The sequence below is a fragment of the Oculina patagonica genome, chromosome 4, assembly GCF_052425735.1.
Source record: "Oculina patagonica isolate OP01 chromosome 4, crgOcupat, whole genome shotgun sequence".
NCBI lineage: Eukaryota > Metazoa > Cnidaria > Anthozoa > Scleractinia > Oculinidae > Oculina > Oculina patagonica.
In genome coordinates this window covers 45,248,645-45,274,626 of record NC_135761.1, presented here as the reverse complement: position 1 = coordinate 45,274,626, position 25,982 = coordinate 45,248,645, and the positions used below count along the sequence as shown (strand labels likewise).

General features: G+C 40.7%; 2 protein-coding genes and 1 long non-coding RNA gene across 3 annotated transcripts in view; 1 reads left to right on the top strand and 2 right to left on the bottom strand.

Annotated features, from left to right (window-relative positions):
• Nucleotides 1–25,982, top strand: part of LOC144652686 (uncharacterized) — a 207,603-nt gene that overhangs the window by 87,073 nt on the left and 94,548 nt on the right. The window lies entirely within an intron of this gene.
• The window catches only part of LOC144652514 (uncharacterized), a 60,269-nt gene that overhangs the window by 8,041 nt on the left and 26,246 nt on the right, over nt 1–25,982 (bottom strand). The gene's annotated exons all lie outside the window — the stretch shown is intronic.
• Nucleotides 165–18,586, bottom strand: LOC144647934 (uncharacterized). The gene is made up of 3 exons (XM_078507605.1): nt 16,080–18,586; nt 5,730–5,743; nt 165–198 (listed from the first exon to the last, which is right to left on the bottom strand). Exons 1-3 carry the CDS (start codon nt 17,619–17,621, stop codon nt 165–167), a joined length of 1,590 nt encoding a protein of 529 aa, XP_078363731.1. The 5' UTR covers nt 17,622–18,586.

The following is a 25,982-nucleotide window of genomic DNA, read 5'->3' as shown; positions in this document are numbered from 1 at the left end:
CTAATAGCAAAGCAAAACTAATGGTTTTGACTTTTCATATTTGTGTATCAAACCCTTCTCGCCGACAAAAAAGATAAAGGAAAATTATTTTTGATCGCGAAGTTGGACAACTACCCACACTTCACGTATTGCATGCCGTGCATGTAAAGCAGAAACCATTACCTTCATCCGATGATGTCAAGTCTCTCAGCGGTAGACCTGAAATGAATAACAGCGTGTCAATGGGGCATCAGCGTAAATCAGTCAACAGCAAATGCAAACCGAAGTTTAATCATCAGAACATCTGAAGGATTGCGCGTAAAACACGACATCAACTCAAAATACATGTACAAGGTAGATTCTTTTGTAAAAATATCCATTGTTGAACTGAAGAACGGATTTTCATTTTCCCCCTTTTGGGTCCTTTTGCTCCCACGTTCCATATCCGCTAAATAAATCATTTCCTTTCATAAGGTTGACAGAACATACACTGACATTTATACGTTGACAATGACATATAAATATTGTGTACTTATTATTCTAAATTAAGTTAGCCAATTATCGCTTTCTTTTAAAAAACCTTATCGAACTTATCATTATCAAAACAGAAAAAAACAAACTTTGGCAACACAAACTTACCATAACTATCGCATATTAAGAGAAAAACGAGGAAAAGGAACGAACAAGTGAAGTTTGCCATCTCGGTTAGAACGTCTTCACCTTCCTTTCAAGTACAAACTGTAAAATAAGTGTAACATCAAGAGAAATGTTTCAGTTCCAAATGCCAAATTAACCCAAAACATATCTCAAAGGAGGCAATCTTGTCAATTTGGCGCAGATCGCGGCTACATCAATTCAGCCGTCTCCGAAACATTTTACACTTGATGACTGTCTCTCAGGAAAGTAAGTAAGTAAGTTAGTTGAAGTAAGGCAAGGCAGGCAAGCAAGCCTGCGATGTACAGTTTTTCTAGTAGCCACAAATTGACCACAACTCGACACGAGTGAAATGCTTAAGTACATGAAAACATCATCTGGCGAGTAGTTGCACAAAACCGTGACGCCAAAAAATACCGACATTCTGCACCAAAATCGTTCCATGCGCACAATAAGCCAAAATCTCGTCAAGGATTCAAAAACTCCATGCAAAGCGGCCAAGGCCTCTGAATTCTAAAATCTAAAACTACATATACTCCCACGCGGAAGATTTGATGGCACGAAAACAACCCTTGACCTCGATCAATCAATCAATCAATCAATCAATCAATCAATCAATCAATCAATCAATCAATCAATCAATCAATCAATCAATAAAATTTATTTATCCTCGGAGCTGACGTGGGCCGCCTAGGCCCCAAGCAAGACATATGCTAGTAATGTGGGACGATTAAATGCAGAGGGCCACACACAACGTTAGGAAGACTATGGCACAATTCTTTGTCGGATCTCACGTAGCTTGGAGATGCATGTACTAGAACTCACTCGAGGTGTATAAAACAGTAATTTTAAATGCACGGCTAGTACGACGACACTTGTATTGGACAATTTATTTGGCCGATATTTCGACTAGTCAACTAGTCTTCTACAGGGCCAGAGAAGACTAGTTGACTAGTCGAAATATCGGCCAAATAAATTGTCCAATACAAGTGTCGTCGTACTAGCCGTGCATTTAAAATTATATGCTAGTAAAACATATGCTAATATATTCATCACAAAATGAACCCATGTCATGTGAAATTAAAGCAGCTCAAATTTCCTGGCCGTGTTCCGTGGGTTTCCTCGCTAACTTTTTTCCCGCACTGCTTTGTAAGCTTGCTACCTCCAAACTTCAAACTCGACTGATCATTTTCAAATTTTCTAGCAAAAACAGTGATCAGAAAACGAATTCTGGTGGTTTAAAAGCATTGTCAAGAGTAAACTAACAAAATATTCAATCGGAATTTTATTTGAATCCTTGACAAGCTCTTTTGAATCTATTTACTGCTTTTTTTTGAAAACGGGATTGTGCAGCTAAAGCGGCCTTCACACGACAAACTAAGGACCTGAACCTTCAATCTTTCCCTCGCGACCATTGAATGCATGAACTTCTGTAGCTTTTTCTGCACCAACAGAGCGCTAAACATTTTACAGCCGTATCTGAAGCTCTGTTGGGTAGTGCCTCGAACAATCACCGTTTTCTCTTTCTGCATTGTAACATTGTTGTATTTTTTAAGCTTTCGAAAGTTTGACATCCACGACCCTGGCGGTTTTAAAATCAATGTGATCGCGGTGCTTTCTTGCTTTTCTGGTCTGTTTAACAAGTTTTATAAATATTTTTTTATGGTATTTCCAAGCTAAACCCGTATCCAGTATTTATCCTTTCGCGAAAAATAACTTTACCAATTAATCGTAGAATTAAAACGTTTGAAGTTAAGATTCTCGTCTCTATCAATCGAGCCAACTGCCAACCTTTTTTATTAATCCAATAAACTCGCCCGTTTTTTTTCCTGCACGTCAGGCAAAAAAAGCCGCCCTCCCTTTACCGCACACTTGACCTAAAATGTTTTTCTATTTTAGAGTGAGAGATGCAATAATGTTATTATAAACCTCGTTTGTAGATACCCGTGGATTAACGTCGATTTATGGCTCAAGCGCGAAAAAACTCGAACTCGACTACGAAAAGGTATTTATACAAAAAATATTTATTTCATTACTGACTCGAACTTGTTTAAGGAGAACGGAAGCCTAACTTCATTTTTTTGAAAGGCTCATTTTATTTTTCACCAAAATTATAGGGAGTAAGTGTAAAGCGACTTTGAAGCTTCGAAGAATTCAACAAGATGTTAATGACGTTTTAGGCTCAAATCAAATGAACTGAAAAAGAACATCCAGAGTTGGCTCGGCCTCATTTCGAAAATAAGACGCTCTTATAAGACAAAAGTGTATAGCAATTAAACTACAGTGCTACTTACATTAGCCGCAGTCAGCGCCTATAGTGTTTTCTCTAGTTATTCCAACGGTCCTTTGATGATTAAGGTAGCCAGTGGACGATTCTCTGGTAGACGGCCATACGCGTTCAACGTAAATATCTTTGCTTGACTCTGCTTGGACACGTAAAAGGAACTACATATCACATTTCGCGGTTGGAAATAGATTCTTGTGGAAAGTGTAAGTTGAGCCATTGCGCTCAAAATAAACCAGGAAGTAGAGTAAGCTATGCTTGGATAACCTCTGCTCATAGACTGGTATATTCTGCCTGTCAGGTGTGGTCGTAAAAAATGCTCATGTGGAAGTGCAACTTAGCACGATAAAGTCACCCATAAACGACATAAACGTTCTGATTGACACAGTTACAAGATCGCCTTATAACTAACGGGCTTCACTCCCTAAGGGGGGGGGGGGGGGACCTCCATGTTTCTCGAAGGGGGACGCTTGTGGGAAATTTGAATAAAACCCCAACTGAAGGGAGCGATCTGGGCGTGTCTCAAGCTTTATTTTACCACTAAAAGATGCCATTTTAGGCAGAAACACAAATAAAAGCTATAATATTTAAGTGACAGTAAAGACATTGCCACCGAATTCTTTTACCTATAAAGAAATGCTTCATGCCAGATCGATCTAAATCATCAACACAGTATGAGGGCGGGTAATCTCACTTCTTCAAGAACCCTAAACAATACCGCGAAGCACGCAATGAATGGGGAAGTTAGAGTGATACAGATGTTGACGGAAGTTGTGCGTGTACGCGTGTACAAAAAATGCGTGGACAAATGTTGACGGAAGTGCGTGTACAAAACATGTGTGGACAAATGTTGACGGAAGTTGTGCGTGAACGCGTGTACAAAAAATGCGTGACAAATGTTGACGGAAGTGCGTGTACAAAAAATGTGTGGACAAATGTTGACGGGAAGTTGTGCGTGTTCAAAAAATGTGTGGACGTAAGTTGTAGACCGGAAGTAATTTTACATGCTACCCCTCCCCGCTAAGTAACGTCAAAAATAACTTTCATGAAGTTCAGATACAAAGGTTAAAAGAAATGAAATCCTTGTATGGTGTAATAAACAAATTTACATCAAATCACAATTTTGGAACTTCTAAAAAGGGCAACGTGAATCAAGAAGTTAAAATGTTGTCACCTTGGAGGACCCTAAATGGGTTTATTTAAACATGCGCTGATACACGCAATCAACTCTGTCGTGGAGCAGCTATTTCAAACAAGGAATAGGGTTTCGTTTTCAAAAGCATAGTAATTTATTTTTTATTCCCCTTGAAAGTGAAAATTTCCCCTAAAGCACGATCGAAAATTAACGACTTGCCTTGAGTGTTTTTTCCAGTCACACAATGTGATCCGTAACGCACGTTACCAAGTTAGATGAAAAAAGATATATTTATAAACATTGTTGACGCACATTTATTTTCGGTTCATGGTACGTGTAAACATACACGTCGTCGTGTTCGCCAACTGAGCCAAAGAAAACGAGAATGAACGTTGTGGAAAACTCCGGCGACAACTGAGAAAGTCACGAGCCAAAATACGGTCTGTTTAAGCCCGTAAAATGATAAAACATTCCTTTAGCTCGTTCATGCTGCGGAGCACGCAACAAACGAGATAGTTAAAATCAACCAAATCTGGACGGAAGTTGTAGGCCGTGGGCATAAAATAATGGTTCGACAAATACCTCCCAACCCCAACCCAGAGGAGCAGTTGAATACATTTTCTTTATTTTATTAAACAGAAGGTAAAATTTTATTTTATTAAGCGTTATTTTTATTTTTATCTCCGTACAATCATGATGTCTTTGGAGCGCTTAATTCTAAAGGTCTCTAAAGGCTGGTTCTCATATGATCGCCCCGATCGTCTCTGTCGCTTCTGTCGCTTGCAAAGTCTGAGGTGATTGGAGCAAGCAAACTTTTTGAAGCGACAGAAGCGACAGAGACGATCGGGACGATCATATGAGAACCAGGCTTAAACCACCTTCGTGTAACACAACAACGCGTACCACAGGCACACACATAGACGGTGGTGGTTTTGGCACAAATCGCGACAACTCGCTCGGCTCGCCCGGGCTCGCCTCGCTCCTTGTCGAGATTAGTGACCAAAACCACCACCGTCTATGTGTGCAAAAATCGCGAGCGGCACCAAAAATCTCTGCGGCTTGAGCGCTCACAAATCTCAAGCTGCCTTGCTGTGCCAGAATCATTTTTCAATTGAACAAATATTTTTCTTTGGTATATACAACAGATGGCTGCCGCAAGATATTCGTCAGAAGTTTTGCAAGCTATGATGGAGGAAAACCTCCGTGAATTTCAAAGAAATCCACAAAGAAACGAAACTTTTTTACTGGCCCAATCCGATTTTAATGAATGGCTACGCGTGTGGAAAATTGCCATACCAGAGGGTGGCCGTGCCAGCAAAGACCTTTTTGTCTTTCAAAAGAAAACAAAAGGAAAGTTTGTTAATTTGGTAAGGAATGAAATAAGAGATTTGAAAAGCGTAAAAGTAAGCTTTGGGTTGCAAATAAAGTTCACAAAAGAAAATTTTGAGACTGGTGTAACACAAGAGATGAAGCATTATTTTAAAGAAAGAGAACCGCACGTTTTTAACGAAAATAATAAACAACAGATAATACAAGAGTTCGAAAGATTTATTGAAAGAGCAAAGGGCCAAATTGAGGCTTGGTCAGAGCGCGGCTCAGGCTGGGTTATTGAAAGAATAACCGAAGCGTACGTAAATGTTGCACGCTATCAGCCATTGCGCGGAGGAACTTACTTACCTCTCCCAGCCAATCTGGCAAAAAAGAAAGCAATAATCAACGTGCAAAACAGGGATAACGAATGTTTGAAGTGGGCTTTGAGAGCTGCACTTTTTCCTCCAAGGTACGGAAAAAACCTTCAAAGGCCAAGCAAATATCCGGTCAACGACGGAATTAACTACAGAGGCATCGATTTCCCCACACCTGTAAAACAGATTGACAAACTCGAGAGGCAAAACAGCAACCTCGCAATAAATGTGTTCGGCTGGGAAGACAATCGTGTGATTGTGCACAGAATAAGCAAAAAAGAAAAAACAATTCCTCGTATAAACCTTATATTAATAGAGTCAGGATTAATTCAGCATTACTGTTTTGTAAAAAGAGTAAGCGCTCTGCTTTTTGATCAGACAAAAAATGCAACCAAAAAACACTTTTGCATGTTGTGCTTGACCGGTTTTACAAGAGCGGACTTGCTCGAGAACCACGAAAAATATTGCAATGGCATGAACGGCAGGCCGACAAGGATCGAGATGCCGGAAGAGGGGAAAAACACCCTTTCTTTCCAAAATCATCACAAACAGATGAGAGCGCCTTACGTGATATATGCTGACTTTGAGGCTTTGGTCAGAAAGATTTCAGGCTGCGAGATTGGGCCAGAGAGCAAGCAAAAAAGCTACACCGAGAAGACAGAACAGCATGAGGCATGTGGTTTTGCTTACACAGTTGTAAGGAGTGACGGCAGAAACAAACGGCCAGTAGTCTACAGAGGTGAAAATGCTGTTGAAGTGTTTTTGAACTGTCTTCAAGAGGAAGAGAAAATAATAAGAAATAGTTTGTCATTGCCAAAACCTCTTGTGATGACTTCAGAAGATTGGGTAAAATTTAAAAATGCAACTGATTGCCATATTTGTGAAAAAAGTTTGATAAAAGATTACTTTTTAGACTCTTTACCTGTGTGGGAAAGTGAAGAAGGTAGCGTATACACTTATGATGGGCAATGGCACAAAAAATGTTTTTACGATGTAAAGAAAGAAAATGACAGTTCGCTTAACAGTTCGTTTCTCATCCTAAAAAGATTGACAGAAGAAGAGCACAAAGAAGCTGCAGAAGAACAAGATGACTGCTTATGCTGTGGGCAACCTTTGCTCAGGCAAAACTTCAGAGATGCAGTAAAAGACCATTGCCACATAACAGGCAAGTTTCGAGGAGCAGCGCACAACGCATGCAACCTGAAAATGGTAATAAAACCAAAGACGGACCAAATACCAGTTGTATTTCACAACCTGAGGGGCTATGATGCGCACCATTTAATGCAAGCGATGTCAAAGCTGTCGCAAGCGACACATAAAGAGGTGAAATGCGTCGCCAACAACATGGAGAAATACATCACATTTTCAGTAGGAGGTCTGCGTTTCATTGACAGCTTGAACTTTCTACAAGGAAGCCTCGATTCACTTGTAAGCGCAACACCGAAGGAGTCATTGAAAATAACAAAATCTCTTTCTTCACAAAATTTTGAACTTCTTTACAAAAAGGGGATCTATCCGTACGAGTACATGGACTCATGGGAAAGATTTAGCGAAACAAGTTTGCCTGAAAAAGAAAAGTTTTACAGCAAGCTAAACGACGAGCACATAACAGACGAAGAGTACGATCACGCAAAGAGGGTATGGGAAGCTTTTGGATGCAAAACGCTGGGCGACTACCACAATTTGTACGTTAAAACTGACGTAACTCTTTTGGCTGATGTTTTTGAGAACTTTCGAAATATATGCCAAGAAAACTATGGCCTCGATCCAGCTCACTATTTTACATCGCCTGGCCTTTCTTGGGACGCACTCTTGAAAAAGACAGGCGTGCAGCTTGAGCTCCTTACAGACTCAGAAATGCATCTCTTTGTCGAAAGGGGAATAAGAGGAGGTATTTCCATGGTTAGCAAGAGATACGCAAAGGCAAACAATCCTTATGTTGAAGGCTACGATCCAAGCAAGCCAAAAAAATACATAATGTACCTTGATGCGAACAACCTTTATGGGTGGGCAATGAGCAAGCCACTGCCAAAAAGTGGTTTTAGATGGAAAAGAGTTATGCCGACTGAAAAAGAAATCATGAGGAAAAAGGAGTCTGCAAAAACTGGCTGGATATTGGAGGTAGACCTTGAATACCCTGCTGAACTGCACGACGCTCACAACAGCTATCCGTTGGCACCAGAGAAAAAGAAAATAAGCGAGGAACTTTATTCTGATTACCAAAAAAAATTAAAAGATAAGCTGGAACTGAAACCGCCAGACAGCGAAAAGCTTGTTTTGACTCTTGAGGACAAAAGTAACTATGTTGTGCATTACCGAAACTTGCAGTTTTATATTAAGCAGGGCATGAAACTAAAAAGAGTTCACAAAGTAATGGAGTTCGAACAAGAATGCTGGATGGAGCCGTACATCCGGATGAACACAGAATTCCGGAAAAAAGCAAAAAACGACTTTGAAAAAAACTTTTACAAGCTAATGAATAACTCAGTTTTCGGAAAAACAATGGAAAACCTGCGTAACCGTGTTGACATAAAAATAGCGCGAAGCGACGAAACGAACAAAATAAGAAAACTGGTTGCCAGTCCATTGTACTCAAGACACGTTCTGTTTTCAAACGATCTGGTCGGAATAGACATGCGGAAAAGCAGACTTTTTCTCAATAAACCTGTCTAAACAGGTATGACTATCCTTGACGTAAGCAAGATTTTGATGTATGACTTTTTTTACAACGAAATGAAAATGGAGTACGGGCAGCGCTGCGAGCTTTTGTATACAGACACTGACAGCCTTCTTCTGGAGATTGAAACAGAGGATATTTACGAAGATATTTATCAAAAGAAAACTCTATACGACACAAGCGACTACCCAAAAGAGCACTCACTTCATTCATACGAAAACAAAAAGGTCTTGGGAAAAATGAAAGACGAATGCGCAGGAACACCAATTTCAGAGTGTGTCTGTTTGAGGCCAAAAATGTATTCAATACTGACAGAAGACCAAAAAAAAATAAAGAAAGCTAAAGGAGTAAAAAAGTGTGTGGTAAAAAAGAAAATCTTGCACGAAAATTATTTAGAAACCCTTTTTGGAACAAAGCAGTTATGGCATGGAATGAACATACTTAGAAGCGAGGGTCATGAGATTTACGGAATGCATCTCAACAAAGTCTCGCTGTCGCCTTTTGACTCAAAGCGATGGATAGCGGATGATGGGATACATACAAATGCTTACGGGTATAAGTTTTGCGAAACAAAGCCTACATAAACATAACGTTTAGAGCTTTTCTGGTGGTAACTGTGTATTTGGAGGAATAATAAGCAATTCTTCACGCACAAAGCCGCGCTTTGGACCATCGTGCAAGTAATAAAGCACTGGCTGATCAGGTTTAGTAACAGACCTTTCGATGCTGTAGACTTTTAATGACCAAATCGGATCTGTTGCCCTTTTTACGCCGCCTTCTAGCTCGCCAGGTTGGAAGAGATAGCGCACATTAACGAGAGAGGGGAGTTTTTTTCTTTCAAGCCAACAGGTCTTGTATATTTTGAGGACGGCTTGGACGAAACAGCCTTTTCTTTGATTGCAGCAGCAGGTTTCTTGCCAGTAAGACTGGTTACTTCGTTGTTCAGAGCGGTAACAACTTCGGGAAGCCTTTTTACCCACGCTGTCGACCGCTGGCCAGATGGCAGGTTCATCTCGACACCGTACTGATAACCAAACAGGCGCCCTGTCAGTGTTTGATTAAAACGTTCAACAATAGCTTGATCTCTGTGGATATTAACACGCCCGCGTCTAATATAGGTTTTGTGATTTTCCATTTCTTTGGTAACAGCTCCCATGAATTCGCGACCAGGGTCAACTTGAAGCATCTGTGGCCATTTTAGTGCACTTCGCCTGTAAATTGTCTGAAAACCTTTTGCAACCTCAGTTGAATCTTTGGAGGTCAAAGGCTCGGCCTCTTTGTAACGGCTGGCAACGTCGACAACAGTCAGAGCGTATTTGTAAACTTTTCGCCCTCGCGGCAGTTTGTCGTGTGGCAGAAAAAGAAGGTCCGCCTGGTGGACCGCGTTAGGGGTAGAAACATCGAATTTTGGGCGAGGAACGTATCGTGGTGCCGGAAGGTAGATCTGCCAAAGGGCCTGCTTAACTAGCCACTTTTTTGCGGCATCTTCGGAAACCTTGGCAGCCTCGGCTAATTTTTTTATCGCAGCAATTCCCTTCCAGTAGCCCTGGGGGCTATAGTAGACTTTCGAGATCTTTGCATCCATGCGTATACAAGAAAAAAAAGAAACGTTTAAAGAAACCGAAAGGCAGCGTACCCAAGAGCAAGAGCGCCTGCGCCAACAAACATCAGTTCACCTTGTTTCTGCTGCTCGCTTGGCTGATAAAAATCAGAGAACTTGGGTTCTTTCGGAGGAATCATTTGTTTGTCAGGATGTGCCTGGTTGTAGAGTTTGAAAGCGTAGTCATTGTTTGTGAAGTTCTGTTTGGCCTGCTCTTTTATTTCCGCGTTGGTTTGTATCCAGTCGAGGAGCTTGGTGCGGTCTCGAGAGTATTTAGCGTAAGCTGCCTGGTAAGCCTCTAGAGCTTTGTCGTGCCTTTCTTTTTCTTTCAAAGCGGCGTCATCTCCACCACCCAAAGCTCGAGCAAGGTAATTGCCGCCAATGAAAGCAGCAGCGTTCAAGATAGCTCCGCCAGCCATAATCGCTACGCTTGCCATTGTGTGTTTTTGTTCTTATATTATGATATTTTTTTTTAATTGGTGGGGAGAATTTTCTGGTCCTCGAGATACTGTTTAAGTGCAACGCTGCCAGCCATGACGGCTGTGAACTTTACATAGTTCATAAAACTGCTGCTTGGGTCGGATGTGAAGTTTTCTTTTACAACTTTTTTGGCAGCCCAGCCGATTCCGGCGGCGAGACCTGTAATGGTGGCGGCATCCATGAGCGTTTTCACGAGCTTGTTGTCGGACATGGCGTTTTGATATAAAATAAAAATAAATCTTTAAATTAAAAAATAATTTTATCAAAGAGTTTTAATAAACAAAAAAAAAAGGTTAATTACCTAATTAAAACTTTTTTGCAGGTCAAAACCAAGCACCCTAAGACATTAGGTTGATTTTGTTTCTGAATTCATCAAACATCAAACTTTGTGCTTCTGCAATTTTCTCTTTTTTTTGTTCGTCTGATTCTGAATTAGCATATATATCATTCGCACGTTTAATAAACTTTTCAATGGAATCTTGAAAACTTTTGAATTGTTCTGGTTTTAGAATGATAATTAAGTCTGCGACTTTTTTCATAGTAGCTTTTGCTTCTTCCTCATCTTCTTCAAACCATTTGGCACACTGACTCAACAAAAGAAAGCTTCCAAAATCTATTGGCTCAGGCAGACAAAACAAAGCTGCCAAATCCGTTGGCTCAGGCACAGTGTATGGCTTCGTGTCTGTCATCATGTCGGTCATCGTGTTTCGTTTACTTAAAAATAGAAAATGTTTAAATGGAATTTATTTAATAATTTTTTTAATCCATCGGACGGATTCCTCTTTTTGAGCCATTTTGGCTTGTTGGTTGCGGAATTCTAGAGCCCGTTTGGCGCGTGTCTGAAGAACGCGTTGCAACCCTTCCAATACTTTCTGCTGTAACTGGTGTGTCATCAGTTATAAGAGTTGGCGGAGCTTTAAATGTTGGACTTCTTTTTTCGTTTATAAAGGCTTTTATGTCTTCGCGTTTCACATAAGTTGTAACGATTGCAACGCCGATACCAAGCAAAGATATCCATTGATTTGTGGTGAGACCGCTTGATTGCGGCTGAGCCTCGGGCGGAGCTGGTTCCGTTACGGCCGGTGGTGTTACATTTCGCTTTGCAGCCGCAGATTTCTTTTCCTTTTCTTTTGCAATTATTGCAGCAGCCTCGATAGAAGCTTTTTTCTGTGCTTCACGAGCCTGTTTTGTTTTTTCTGCAGCAAGCTTGCCAGCAGCAACTCTCTTTGGATTTTTGGCAGGCTTTGTTGCAGGAGTTGTTGAAGTGACAGGGGAAGAGGTAGAAACAGGAGTTTCCAATTCACGTTGTTCGAGCTCGGCCATTATATTTATGAAAAAACAATATTTAAATAGAAATTTGCTCAGCAAGATCTTTTGCTAAGCAATTTCTAAGCATTGCTCATTAATTATTCAGTATTTTCTTAGCTTTGTTTAGGAAGTCTTGTGAGTATTACTCAGTAAAGGTGCCTTCGGAGCTTTTTTCCGTGGCGCCCTGCCGCTCAGAGGCGATTTCATCAAGATCTGACTGTTTTTTTGATGAACTTGCTGAGTCGTAATCAATATATTTTGCTGTTATCAAAGCAGCAGAAGCAGGAGCAAGAAGCTTGCCGTAATTGAAAGACAAACTGCCGACAAGATTGGAAAGCTCGCTGTTTATAATGTGGTCATTTTTAAGCTCTTTTTGTAAAGCTTCAATATTTTTCATGGGCACAAACAGACTTGCTAATTTTGTTAAAAGAGTTAGCGCGCTGTCAATAAGATTTTCCGTTGTCTTGGTGCCAACGTATGCCTCATATCTCTTGAAGTACTTTTCAACTTCTTTATCTGTCAAGCGCTTCACCTGCTCGTGTGTCAGCTGCACACCGATTGCTTCTTTGGACTTGCCTGTTGAAACAAGGATTGCAAGCTGTTCACGCAAAGCAGGAATGTCAGGGCCTTGAATGAGTACCATAGCGCTTTCTGTACTTTCTGGTTCAGCTCCTAGCAGTTCCATTACGGAAGCTAATTCTTGTTCACTTGCAGCGCCCTTGACGCTCTCGGGAGGAGAAGTTGCGAAAGGGTCAGCCATTTATTACTATAAAAAATATGTTCAATAAAAAAAATTGTTCCGTAAGGGTGGCGATGAGAAATGACAAGATGCGAAAACTTATTTTTTTTTAGCTTTAAAATGATTTCTTTGTAATCCTCATTGGCAAGTTCGCCAGCGTAATCGTCAAAGATTGCCTTCGTGGTCTTGGCAGAGGGGGTGTAAAAGAAAACGATTGCCGCCACATTTTCGCGGAATGAGGCTGTTATGCTTGTCATTTTTTGAGTTAACACCCATATGCTCAAGCCTGCGTGGCGAGCAGAGAAAGCAAGATTCACCAATTCACCCGTTCTTCCCTTTACATCTTTCGATGCAGCACAGTCGTCGAGGATGATAAGCGTGTTCGTACCCTCAAAAAAAAATCTTGAAAGCCTTAACCAAGATTCCACCTCGTGCTGCTCGCAAATGAAAACAAAAAATCGAATATCTTCCTCAGCAAAGCGATAATAAGTCTTGTTGTGCTCGAAAGTCGGGCAGATGAGCACGATGTAGTCAAACTTGCCTCGGAAAGGGCCACAAAGCTGATTGACCACGTATCTTGTTTTTCCTGAGTTCGTTGGTCCCACAATGAGGGCGTTGAAGGGTATATTGGCAGGATCCATCTTCGTTCGTTTATATTATAAAAGCACAGAATCTAACTGCCTGCCAATTATATTCATTTGGGCGTCGCTGATTACGTAAATGTGGCAGTTTAAATTACCTGAGCCGCTTGCTTTCCTCTCTAGCTCAAGCTGGACACCATCCTTTGTGTTCACAAGGCGCGTGCCGCTTCCGTGCATCGAGTGGTCAGCCATGGAACGCAGATCAATAAGAAGGCCAAACTTGTCTTCTGTGTAAAACTTTTGCAGAGTCATGTGCTGCGTTTTATTTTTTTCTTTCATGTAGAATCTTTTAACTTCTCCCCAAATGTCCATTCCTTCGATGCCGTTGTTGTACAGCATGTTTGGCGAGCCGTTGACAGTGATGCTTACTTTTGTAAGGTCCGGGTTAATGTACTTTTCCGAGCTCCTTGCACCTTTGTTATATTGCTCAATAAATAGGAGCAAGATACCTTTCATGGACCTCCTCTGCGGGTTGACCCTTAGATTCAGACGTGTGTCGGAGCCTTTTGCAAAAGTCGTCACTTTATCACGCTGGATGTGGTCGTAAGCGAACTCTTTGCCGCCCGAATAAGCGCTGAACGCTTCATCTGCAATTTCCTTGCTTCTTATCATCTCGTACTCCAGCTGGATGTTTGTCAACTTGTATTTCAGTTTTGTTGTATCTGAGCCTCTGACCACATGTTCGGCTGCCGCGAGCTTCAGTTCGAACACAAGATCGTTGTATAGTGCCTGAGGATAAAATGCCCCGTGGTCAGTTAAAATCTGGTGATCCAGACGGATGCGGTATTTATTTCCATATATCTCATTCAGCTTTTTTTCTGCGTCCACACCTGAAGTTTTCTTATCGCCAGCATTTGAGCGAATTTTGTTGAGGTCCTCGCTCTGAATGCCCTCTGGCACCCTGTCGTCGCGCTCCTCCTGCGAAAGGAAAAAATCCTCAAATATTTTGTAGATGTCATAGCCCACCGTGTCCTGCACGACAGTGCCTTCGTACTTTACAACAAACTTGTCGACCAGAGCTCGGCTGACGTTGTCAACCAGAAAGTTGTTGCCATGGCCTCCGCTCAAGTCGATGTTGAGGCGCAGCGCCAGCGAGCCAGGCACAATGACCTCGTTTTCGTTCAGCTTGGGCACTGAAACATACAACGTTTCCTCTGGATTGGCTTCTGTGCGGTCAAAAGTGATTCGTTTTACCGCGCGCTCGGCTTTCAGTGCGCCGAGTATTTTCTCTGTGCGTCCCGGTCGAAGGTTTTCTTGAACAGCAGCCATCTCTCGATTGGTTTTATTGTTAAATTGAAAAGTTTAATTTGAAAATATATATATATAAATTAAGCGATGGCAACAGGTGGTGGTGATTTTGGATTCGAGGACCCTGATTTGGACCAAGATCTTGACCACAACAGTGATAACGATGATGAAGAGGAACAAGAGGTCGACACAACCCGACCATTTCAGCCCGGGGAGGCATCCACACCCTACCATGGGGGTGAACAACATGAAATGCAAACGATGCAGCACGAACAGAGCGGGCTGCCAGACACATCATATGATGAAACACCTTTGCTTGAAAGAACCCCTTCGATAAGTGATCTTCAAAAAGAAAGTTTTTTGCGGCAAAAACTTAAAAAAGCTGTAGACACGATAAAAGGCAAATTCCCCAAAGCAAATTTTGAAAAAATTAGAATTAGAAGAGGCACTGGGAAAAATGAGGGGAAAATTGTTGCTATAGGAACTAAAAAAGGCGAGTACAAGATTCTAAAAGATAATGAGTCAGGCTTCATGAAAAACTTTTTAGACAGCTTCAAAGATGAACTTGGGCCGTCAGCTGAAGATCTTATTGCTCAAGACAATGAGAGCATAAGAGATGAACGCCAAAGATTAAGAGAAGCTGAAAAACAACTTCAAGAGGCCCAAAAAATCGCATCAGAAAGAGAAAAAGCCGTCCAAAAAATGAGAGATCTGAGAATAAAAATCGAGCGAGCCCAAGCCAAGAAAGATCAACTTGGGTCAAATGTTGAAAATGAATCAGAATTGCGCGAGCAGCAGCAACGGATTAAAAACTATAAAACTGATTTTGAAAACACAAAAAAAGAAGTTGCTGCTCTTGAAAAACAAGCAAATCAGAAGGCAAAAGAACAAACACGAGCCGACCAACTAAGGGCAAGCCTCGCTGCCATAGAGAGCAAAAGAAACACTTTGCAAGAAAGGCTCAACGATACAAGAGCGTTGGATGATCTTAAAGAGCAAGAAGATGAGCTCAAGCGCCAAAACGAGGAAGACAAAAAAATTATTGAGGATGAGAATGCCTCCCCCACTGACAAACAAGCCGCGGAAGAAAGAGTTGCGGAAAGAACCGAGGAGCTCGGGCGTTTGCAAACGCAGATTGCAGAAAGAGAAAGGGCGCTTCCACTTCGTGAGAGGATCAAAGAGATCTTCAAAAAATATGGCGTGACAGTAACAGCAATACTTCTTGCTGCTGGTGTCACGATTGGTTCTGTTATTGGAACCATTACAAACGCGTTGAAGGCAACCGGCAAAGCGTTGGGGAAAGGCCTAAGTGATATTGGCTCAAAGGTAGCATCAGCTCTGCCTGGTCTCATTGGCTCGATTGCGAAATTTCTTTTCAAAACCGCTGGTCAAGCCATCGGTTTTCTTGCTGAACACACCTGGCTGCTTATCCTTGCTGTGGTTGCTTTTCTTGTTGAAAAATACATCAAAAAGAGACGTTAGCGCATAAGGGTGTAGAGCAAAGCTGCTGCTCCAACCGCGCCAACAGCGACAGTTGCTTTGTTTATTTCGTGTGAATCATTGGCTACGGCCTTAGTAGCTTTAGCGCTTTGCGCGTTGCTAGCTGGTGTTTCTGCAGCGCTTGCGGCGAGGGCCTGATTTTTTTTTGCTGTGGCGCTCTTGTGTATAGGATTTGAAGGGTGGCTGTTTGGTGGGTTGATTTTTGATTTTCCTCCCGCCATCAGTTTAAGAGCTGCTTTTTTTGTAGCTTTATTAACCTCATCATTCACTCCTAATTTCATCCCAACAACAGCCTGCTTAAGCTGGTTATTGTAGCCAACAACGCTTTCTGTGTTTATCACCATACGAGCGGGCATCAGCCAGGCACCTGGGCAGACTGCAAGGTTAAGCCGAACCTTAGCCTCGTCGATGGCGAGTTGGTATCTTTGGACCGACTTTGCCAGATCAGGTTGCCTTATAGCGTCTTCAACCAACACGAGGAACTCACTTTGCGCTTCCTTTGCACGGCCGCCTGTTCCAAGTATGCTACTTCGAACGTTGACCTGCGAACCCAGAATACAGTAGACAAAAGCCTCAATTGACTGGTTTATTCTTGACAAACCCGCCTGAGTAAGCCCTTGCGTTGCATTTGCACAAAACCAGTCAGCCTGTGATGCTGCAGAATCATCTGGCTGAATGTAATAAATAAGGTTACCGTCGCTTGCAGTTCCACCTTCATCCGAAAATTTATCGTAATCGGGGTATTTTGCTCCAGTTTTTTGTATACCATTGCTTGAAATCCAGATATAAATAGCACCAAGTCCGTGGTTTGCACCTGTTGTAAAACGAAAATCGCTTGACGGGTCGACACCGAACTCAGCACATATTCTTTTGTACGAAGCCACGTCGTACTTGTTGTCGAACTGGCTAAAAGTTGGGTCGCCTGGCAAGGCGCTTACGCTCTGAATTCCCCCCATCTGAAACAATATTCGCCTTATCGTGAAATAAACGTGAAACAGATAAAAATTACGCACAATCGGTGGCAAGCTAAGAGCTGAGTGCTCTTCATCGAAAATATCTCGACTTATACCGCAGCCTGTTGTCGCGCACCATACCGCAAAGTTAAGTTGCTGGGGCCAATAGGCCATGTTAGGCCCCGCAAGCCACTTTTTTGACTCTTTTCCTGATGTATGCTTCAGTTTTGTTTTTTGAAAAATCTCTCTTAATTTCGTTGTGAAATATTGATCTGGTGTTACGTAGATGTTGATTTTGCTGTTAAATATTTTTTTCAAACTTGGTGCGGCTTCGTGAAATCCAACAGCTGGAATTGGCAAAGATGAGCCTTTTGCGCCGCTTGGTGACAGCTGTTGTGGAAAACCGCCTGAAATTTGATTCACCCCCAGTGCTTTTTTCATCTCTGGGCTCCAATATTTGCTGTCAGAGCCAAAAACATTTATCAAATGGCCTTGCCCTGCCTTGTAATAAATGTCTGCCGTTGCTGTGTGGTTGTACGCGAACTCAACCTGTGCAACAAATTTTGTTCGGTCAGCGTTTGGATATTTTGCAAGAAAAGGTTTCCATGCATTGTCTTTTGCCGCTTCAGAAATTTTAGTTGCTTCTGGGGTTTTCATCCACTTCATAAAATCTCTTTCTTTGGAATCAAGAAAAATTGATTGAGAAATGTCATCAGCTCTCGGAATAGGCGGAGCCATTTTATATTAAAGATTTATTTTTCAAAAGATAATTATAAAGATGGTTGTGCTCACAATCGACGCGAGTTCCAACGGGGAAGCTGTTTACTTTGACCAGCCAATTGAAAAACCAAGGTTTATCAGCCTGCTGTCATGCTCGTTACAAAACAGCTGGCATAATCTGGAAGGAATTGGCTCCATAAGCATTAAACAAAACAATGTGAGCAACAATGTTGCTGATTTTTTTCCAGGCAACTACAATTTTGATGAAATTACAACTTACCTGACTAATAAGTTCAAAGATCAACAAAAGCTAACAGTAAAAAGGGATGATTTGAAAAGAGGCTTTTCAATAACAAAAACAAAAAATATTGAAAGCTTTTCTTTTGATAAAAATCTTTCTAAACTTTTTAAGAACACAATTGTTGATGCTGCTAACGCAAGAATTGAAGATTTTACTAAGCCAGACTTTTATTACATTCACTGCGATTTACTTTCCAAAGAAAATAACTTGTATAATGGAAAGCCAAGTGACATTCTCGCTTGTGTACCAATAACCGGGAAACCTTATGATTTGGTTCATTACCCTCAAAATTTTATCAATAATTCACGTCGAACCAACGCTGTTCAGAGTGTGAACAGTGTCACATTGACCGTCAAAGACAAAACTGGCAGTAAGTTTGACTTTGTTGGAGCTCCGCTGCATTTTGAATTAGAATTAAATTAATATTTTTTTATTGTATACGACCATGTCATCTGCTAATGTTCTCCCGAGTGCCCCTGCTTATGGTGATCGCGAAGAAACACAACTTTATCCAAGCCTCCCAACAAATGCCGAGAATTTTCGGCTGACTGAAATAAGTAAAATTGAAAAAGAAATATCCGCTGAAGCTGAGCATTACAGGCTTGTGTTAAAAAAATATAAAAAAGTCCGGAAAGTTATTCACTATTCCGTGGTCTGTCTTGGCGCCGTGACGGCAGCTCTGTCTTCTGGAGCTGTTGCGACTTCACTTACCGGTGTTGGAATTGTTATCGGCGTGCCTGTTGCAGCAGTAGCAGGTATATCTGGCGCAGCTTCCACTGGCCTGTCAGTTATCAACAAAAAGCTTGAACGTAAAGTTAATAAGCACTCAAGAATCCTCGCTCTGGCTGTTGCAAAACATGACTCGATAAACAGCTCTGTCTCACAAGCTCTGAATGATAATCTTGTTTCTGACAAAGAGTTTCAACTGATCTTACGAGAAATGCAGAAATATCGTCAACTTAAAGAGACTTTACGTTCAAGCTTTGCACACAAACAAACAAATTGACAGCCAGACATCGAAAAAATACGACAAGAGATCATGAAAGCAGAAAGACAAAAAATGAAAAAAAAACTTCTCGAAAGCACCACCGACATTTCGAAATAAAATTTCAGTCCACTAGAACATTTTTTCATTTAATGAAAGAATGGTTGTCTGCGCTCATCTTGTCGTTTACTATGTGTTTGAATATTTCACGCCCGAGTGTCAAAAAAATATTCGATACATAACCCGCGATGTTGTTAATTGCCTGAACGAGGCAAAATAAAAGGTTACAGCGCACTTAAAGTGACTTTCAGCCGAGTCGAAAGGATTAAATCTGAGTGTGCAAAAAATACAATTAAGTTGAAGCGAACAGCGAGAAATTGCGTGACCCACAGCGGCATGCAAATTTTTTTTGTGTTTGCGTGCGTGGGTGTACAAAGTCGGGGTATTACCCGAATGATATTTTTAGACTTTTGTAAGTTGTTTTCATTCCTGTGTGCTTAAAATCTGAGTTCTAAGCACTCAGGAATGTAAAATCTATTGTTTTACACGTGCACAACTATTGTTCTTTTGATTTAATGCACGTGACGGCCAATTGTGAGTCATTGTCACTAAAAATAGCTTAATGATGTCATTTTCTTTACTCTGTAATCTGTTGTGTGTGTTAACACTCGGGGAATCACCTATTAACTAAAAATAGTGTATGACACGATGAGAATAAACTCACCGTGATCTTATATTGTTCTTTAATGTGCTAGAAAGTTCTTAGCACAATATGTCATGGTATATATTTGAGCGTTTGTTAAATTGAATATTGTTGTTAATTTATCATAGCTCGCAAAAAACACATACGAAGAGTTTCAAAATGATCGCTGTGTTCCATGCAATTTTCTTTATTTTCACCGAACTTTTTGAGCCTGCTTGGCAGAAGAATGTCAGAAGAATAACATATCAAGTCGTTGAGGCCATAGAAGAAGCAAAACATAATAAATCACCCGCCGATTGAGTTGTTCCTGCTTAAAATATTCTTAATTTATGCACTAACCGGAGCGTGCAAGTTTTGTTTAGCTTGTTAAAACGTTTGCGACAACACTGCTGTCTAATTTTTTTAATTTTTCAATCAGCTCGTCTGTTAAAAAGATTGTTATTTGTTTTTCATTTTCTTTAGTTTTTTTGTAGGTTGTAAACGCTTTTCCACGAGATCTTTTCAAGTTTTTCTTTACATTCAAGTTAATTTCTCCAGTTCTCCCTCTTCCCATCTTCGTTTACTCAATAAGAGCATTTGTTCAATAGGAATTGTTTCTGGCACAGCAATTAAAGGTTGGTTGTAATTTAATACAATGGCGCCATACAACGATTGGTACACTGTCGGGTCCGGCGAATCTGCTTCAGGAAGTTAGGAATGTGAAAGCCACTCACATTTTCCTCCTTTTTTTTTACCATTTCCACGCCTGCTTTCCCGATTTTTTTGTTAGTTTTAACCATGCTTTGCATAACGATTGCAGCTTTCTTTTTCTTAAGTTTTCTGGGATTTTTTCCAGATCGTACACCAGGTCATATATTTCAGCAAGCCTGAAAAAAGATTCTTTGTAGTTTGTGAGAAAAAGACAATGTAGCCAGCTTTTTGGTAAAAGGGTAGTTATTGGTATAAATAACTCGTTTTTGACGTTTTCATTAATGGGGGGGTAGTTCTGAAAAGAACGGGGCAAGACCCTTTCTGCACTTTTACCAAAAACTTCGGGTTTTTTTACATTCATATTGTTTTTATAATTAAATTCTGTTTCCATCAATATTTCAAAAAAATCTCTTTCTGGTTTTGTTTTGTTCACTATTAACATAAATATTTCGAGAATTTCTAATGACGTTACTTTTGAAAAATCTTCGGCACTTTTTCTTTGCATTGATTTTAAATAGCCTGTCACATATTTGTACACGTCTTCAGGTATTGACCCCTTGGGCACCCCTGTTTCTGGCGTGCAAGGCACGTGCCGAAGGCGGTTGTGGTTTGGGTCAAAAAAATGTGATAAACTCTTTTTTTTCAAAATGCTTGCGCTTCTTAAGGGGGCAATCATTACGGTGTGAGTTTCTTCAACCATGGCGTGTATTTTTTTTGTCACGTCTAAAACCTCGTAGCGTTCCAGAATTGGGTCGTAAAATTCATCAGTTGGGGTGTAAAACTTTCTCGTTCGGGGGCCCTTGGCCATAACGCATTCTCTTTCCCACTCCATTTACACAAAGGGGGCTTTTGTTCAATAGGAATTTTTTCTGGCACAGCAATTAAGCTTGATATTTGTGAGCGCTCAAGCCGCAGAGATTTTTGGTGCCGCTCGCGATTTTTGCACACATAGACGGTGGTGGTTTTGGTCACTAATCTCGACAAGGAGCGAGGCGAGCCCGGGCGAGCCGAGCGAGTTGTCGCGATTTGTGCCAAAACCACCACCGTCTATGTGTGTCAGGCAGTCACGTTCCAATTGCCCTCGTATCGTGTTCTTATTTTGTTTAACTTTCCCAAGAAGGAAACAGGTAGTCACGTTCCAATTGGCCTCGTATCGTGTTCTTATTTTGTTTAACTTTCCCAAGAAAATCACTTACACACCATTTCTTTTACTCGTCATTCGCGTTTTTGAATTATCTCTTGCCAATGTTTTAGCTGCTTCAGTACTAATTAAATCAACTATTAGCAATTTTAGTGCACGGTATTTCGTAGTTATGTCGCAATTTTACAATTTCGGTGTGATCATAACATTTGATCAGATACATGACAGGAGTGTCTTCAGTACATTTTTTACACAATCCTCCTATAGCTTGTGCACCAACAAATGGTTTATTTTGTTGTAAAGTACAGATTTTGTTATTACTTCGTCATGCCTTATTGGAATAGGTAATGAAAGCTGAAATGGTAAATGTCTTATTTTACAGTCACCAAGATTATGTGAAAGTTGTTACACTCTGGAAAGTTTGTTGCCCTAGAACGCGGTACCCTGACCATAAAATTTTTACATTTATACGTTTGCCTGCGGAGACAACATGGGAGGCGCGGTGGCCTAATGTTTAGCGCGCTCGGCTCCGAGTCGAACGGCGCAGGTTCAAGGCCTGCGGGGCGCTGCGTTGTGTTCTTGGGCAAGACACTTTACTCTCACAGTGCCTCTCTCCACCCAGGTGTATAAATGGGTACCGGCGAATTTACTGCTGGGGGGTAACCCTGCGATGGACTAGCATCCCATCCAGGGGGGAGTAGCAATACTCCTAGTCGCTTAATGCTACGGAAACCGGGATAAGCTCCGGCTGTATGAGCCTCATGGCTCGGACACAGACTTTACTTTACTTTGTTACACTCTGGGGGTAATTCTAGTGAAGAGGAATAAACCCTTGGTTTTATGATAATGCAAAACGACTAGAACATCTAAAAGGAAAGGAGAAAAAGAATTATGGGACTAGGTCAGGGAAGTGGAAGAGGTAGCAGCACTCCTCCCATAACCCCATCACCTCCACAGGCACCCCACCTGCTGCTAAACGTTTTCTTGCAGCAGAGACTCTTCTCGCCAATCTTCATCATGACTGAGTTGCAGACATTCATTTACAATGTATCTTAAGTAAGATAAAAGACGCCTTGAATCCCAAAAGATAACATATTAGCACTAGTGGTGGTCTCACCATCCTTTTTGCTCAATTGTTGGATTTTAGGGGTTTGTGTGTCAGGCTATGGCAAACTTAAAACTGATTCAAGAAGGCTATGGCAATCCAATCAATTACCTTTTAAAGATTTTCTATAATGATTAAGAATTGGCTTTTCCAACTTGGCCCCTGCTATTTCGAACTGTTACTTGTCTCCCTAAGCACGGTTTACATACCGGTATATTTAATCAAAGCCCTTTTGGGCTGTCTCGTGTTACGCGTATTTCAACAGTTATTCCACAGCCCTCTATTTTTTCGTGTTTTTTTCGATCGATGACCGCGGGGTGAGAATGGCGAGAGAACTGGACGCCGGCGCAAAATGGAGGAAGCAAGCTCGCGCTCGCTTCGTTTGCTTTTTTGCGTTGAAAAATCGAGAGGCTGTGGACAGTCTACAGTTATTACGTTTTTGAGTCTAATGCTTGCGTGCGCTTTGCGCATGCGCATTAGACTCTTTGTTATATGAAAAAAGCTGTTAGCAATCCCAAGGGAATGGTTCGGGATCGATAATCGTTCGCTGTAATGTAGAAAACAATGATCAGCTGCAAGAACGGACTCCGTACGGACACGCACGATTAGTTTCAATTAAAAACAGCCAATCAGCGACACGTGTTCCCACGCATAATTAAAAGTTCTTTCTCAAGTCACGATTATTCAACACTTGAACAGGACGTAATAATTTTCCAGTTAAGACATTTGTAAGCTTTTTGTGAAAATAAATCTTCGTTTTCAGTTCAGTTAAGCACTTGTGTTTTCGTCTTGCTTAAAAAGCAAGACGTCTTTGAGAAAAAATATTTCGACGGCGACTCGCGTTTATTTACACAATGTGACCAAATATTTATTTTGTTTTAAAAAATAGAAAACTTTACCTCGTATTTTGTATTTAAGTCATTCGAATTTTGACCAATTTTTTCTTTACAGTGCAAACAAAAACCTTCAAAAATAAAAGATGTACATGGATAAATGTAAATCAAGTTACGCGACTAAATCAAAATGCGTTTGTTTGGCCGCTTTGCAGTATTACACTGTCCCGGCCTTTGCCATACACTGAAATCGAATTTCATGCTTTTACGACTCTCAGAGATCTTAAGTTCTTCTTACAGCTAGAAAAATCATAAAATGGTTACATTGATATGGGAGTGATGATTCGCGAAATTTGTACATCATGATAAACAGTCTTCGCTCCTGTGTATGGTAGCTCGATAATAATTGCCTAGTTTCCAGCGTTCAAAAGGTCATCATTGTATTGACGTGAGCATTTACACCCGTTTTTAGGAAAATCTGTCACTAAGTGCTTACAGTACAATGGAGTAACAGTCACTATTTCAAGTGCTTTTATTGCAAAATCTGTTTCAAGAGTCATCATCAAAATGGTGAAAAATCTGAAAGAAAACGATGTGAAGTTCTTCAACCCTTGTTGTAATGAACATGCTTTTTGTAAATCGTCACGCAATCTTGTCCAAATGTTTAATCGTTTCTGCTTTTACGGACAATACGGAAGAAGTAACATCAACTCCTGTTCATACTTTAAATTTTGTGAAGCATATAACATTTATGACTGTTTCGTTTTCATCCATAATCATCCACGATGCCCCTAGCTTGCTATAAGCATTTTAAATTACACTCCCGAACACAAACCTCTAACCAATTTTAACCGGCTTACGAAAACCGCGCAATCTGTATCACTATGCCATACGGCATTAGACTCATGTCACCCTTGGTGACCTATTTTTATATTCTGTTCCAACAATTAACGTTAATTACAATAATAGTGGAGAAATATAAGAGAATAAAATAGGGCAAAAAAGAATTGTGAATTGTTAATACTGAAGTTGCCATTTTTGATGTGTTTAATAGATCCCGCATCTTGCGTATAATTTCAGGACATCCTATATTTTTTTGCCTATCCGCCGAAAAGGAAGGTGTCTCTTCCTTTCTCGCCAAAACAATTTTATTTATTATTCAATTCCGCCAGTATTTTTCCTTTGTGGCATCTTGTCTTGATTTTAAGCCTCATCCGACATTAGACTTATTTCAACACGGGGCTGTTAGAATTGCGAACAGACGTAGGGAGTTTCAAAGTTATTGGGGGGAGTTTTTCTGTTTTTGTATTGCATTATAATAGACTTATACAGACATATAGACTTATATAGGCGCAAAGAAATACCACTGTAACATTAAGTACTTCTAAGCTCCTCTGATTAATGTACTAGCCGCTTTTCATACCTCTTTGATGCTTACGTACTCGTACTAGTGATTATAATGTGAATGATGAAGAGGGAATTTTCAAGCGGCGTGCCTACTAGCTATAGCGCAGCCAAATTATTACTAAGTTGTTAGTACTTAACTTATATATCTTCGTGGCATACAGCACTCAACTAGCCCAGCTGGGCCAATACTAGGCGCTACCGTGTAAGATATCAAGATGAAAGAGTCAAAGAGCATAAAAAGTATATATTTATAGCATGAACAAGGGGGAAGGGGGGGGGGGGGGTGTCCTCATAGGGGAAAAGTCTCAGTGCCACTGCCTGCCTTTTGCACTCAAGCAGTCGTGACCTCACGGTTTCTCCGAATCCTTTACTTTTTTGGATATTTTTTTTATTAATCCAGTGAAGGTTTTCAATTCAAGTGCTTCTGGAATCTATAGAGCTCTTTTTGTTTGTCGCTTTAATAGTGGAATGTTTAATTGGGTATGTGCCGGCCGGGACTCCAAATTAACACTATTTTATAAAGAATTTACATTCAAAATGATACCCCGTTGAAACTTTTGTGCATTCAAAATATCATACCCCGTTCTTAGCTAGGAATGGTCTTTATTATTTATTATTGACTTGTTTAATAAACGGGAGATGGTAAATTTTGAGCTCGGTGATAAATAATGAAGAAGAAATTTTTGAACATGACTCGAGCATGGGACAAATGGAAGTGAGGCTGGAGGTGTCCTTGTTTTGATACAGACCTCACTGCTTTTGTTGTATTAATCATGCTGTTTTGATGCAAACTAGTTTGCATTTACATGATAAAGCAGAGAGGTCAAACGCCGTCTTGTCTACATCGCTTTGAATGTAGAGCTGTCTGCTTCATTGATTTCGAATTCTGCTCACTTATATTCGGAAAATGCACATTAGATTATCTTCAAATAAGCTCATTGTGATAATTAGATTTTTCGGATATTTCTAATTGAATCCAATAATACTCTCTCCTCACCCAAAAACTCCGTTTTGACAGCAAGAAAGCAAACACAGTTTGCCGATAATACAAGTTGCGAAGAGGTATCAGTCTCCTTCACAAATACCACAAGGAAATGAGCACTTGGGGTCTGTGCCACACGCTATGTATCAATCACGCTGCACAAACTGCTGATACTACTGCAATTAAAGCTGAAGATTCCTCGCATAACACTGATAAATATTCTACTCTTCAA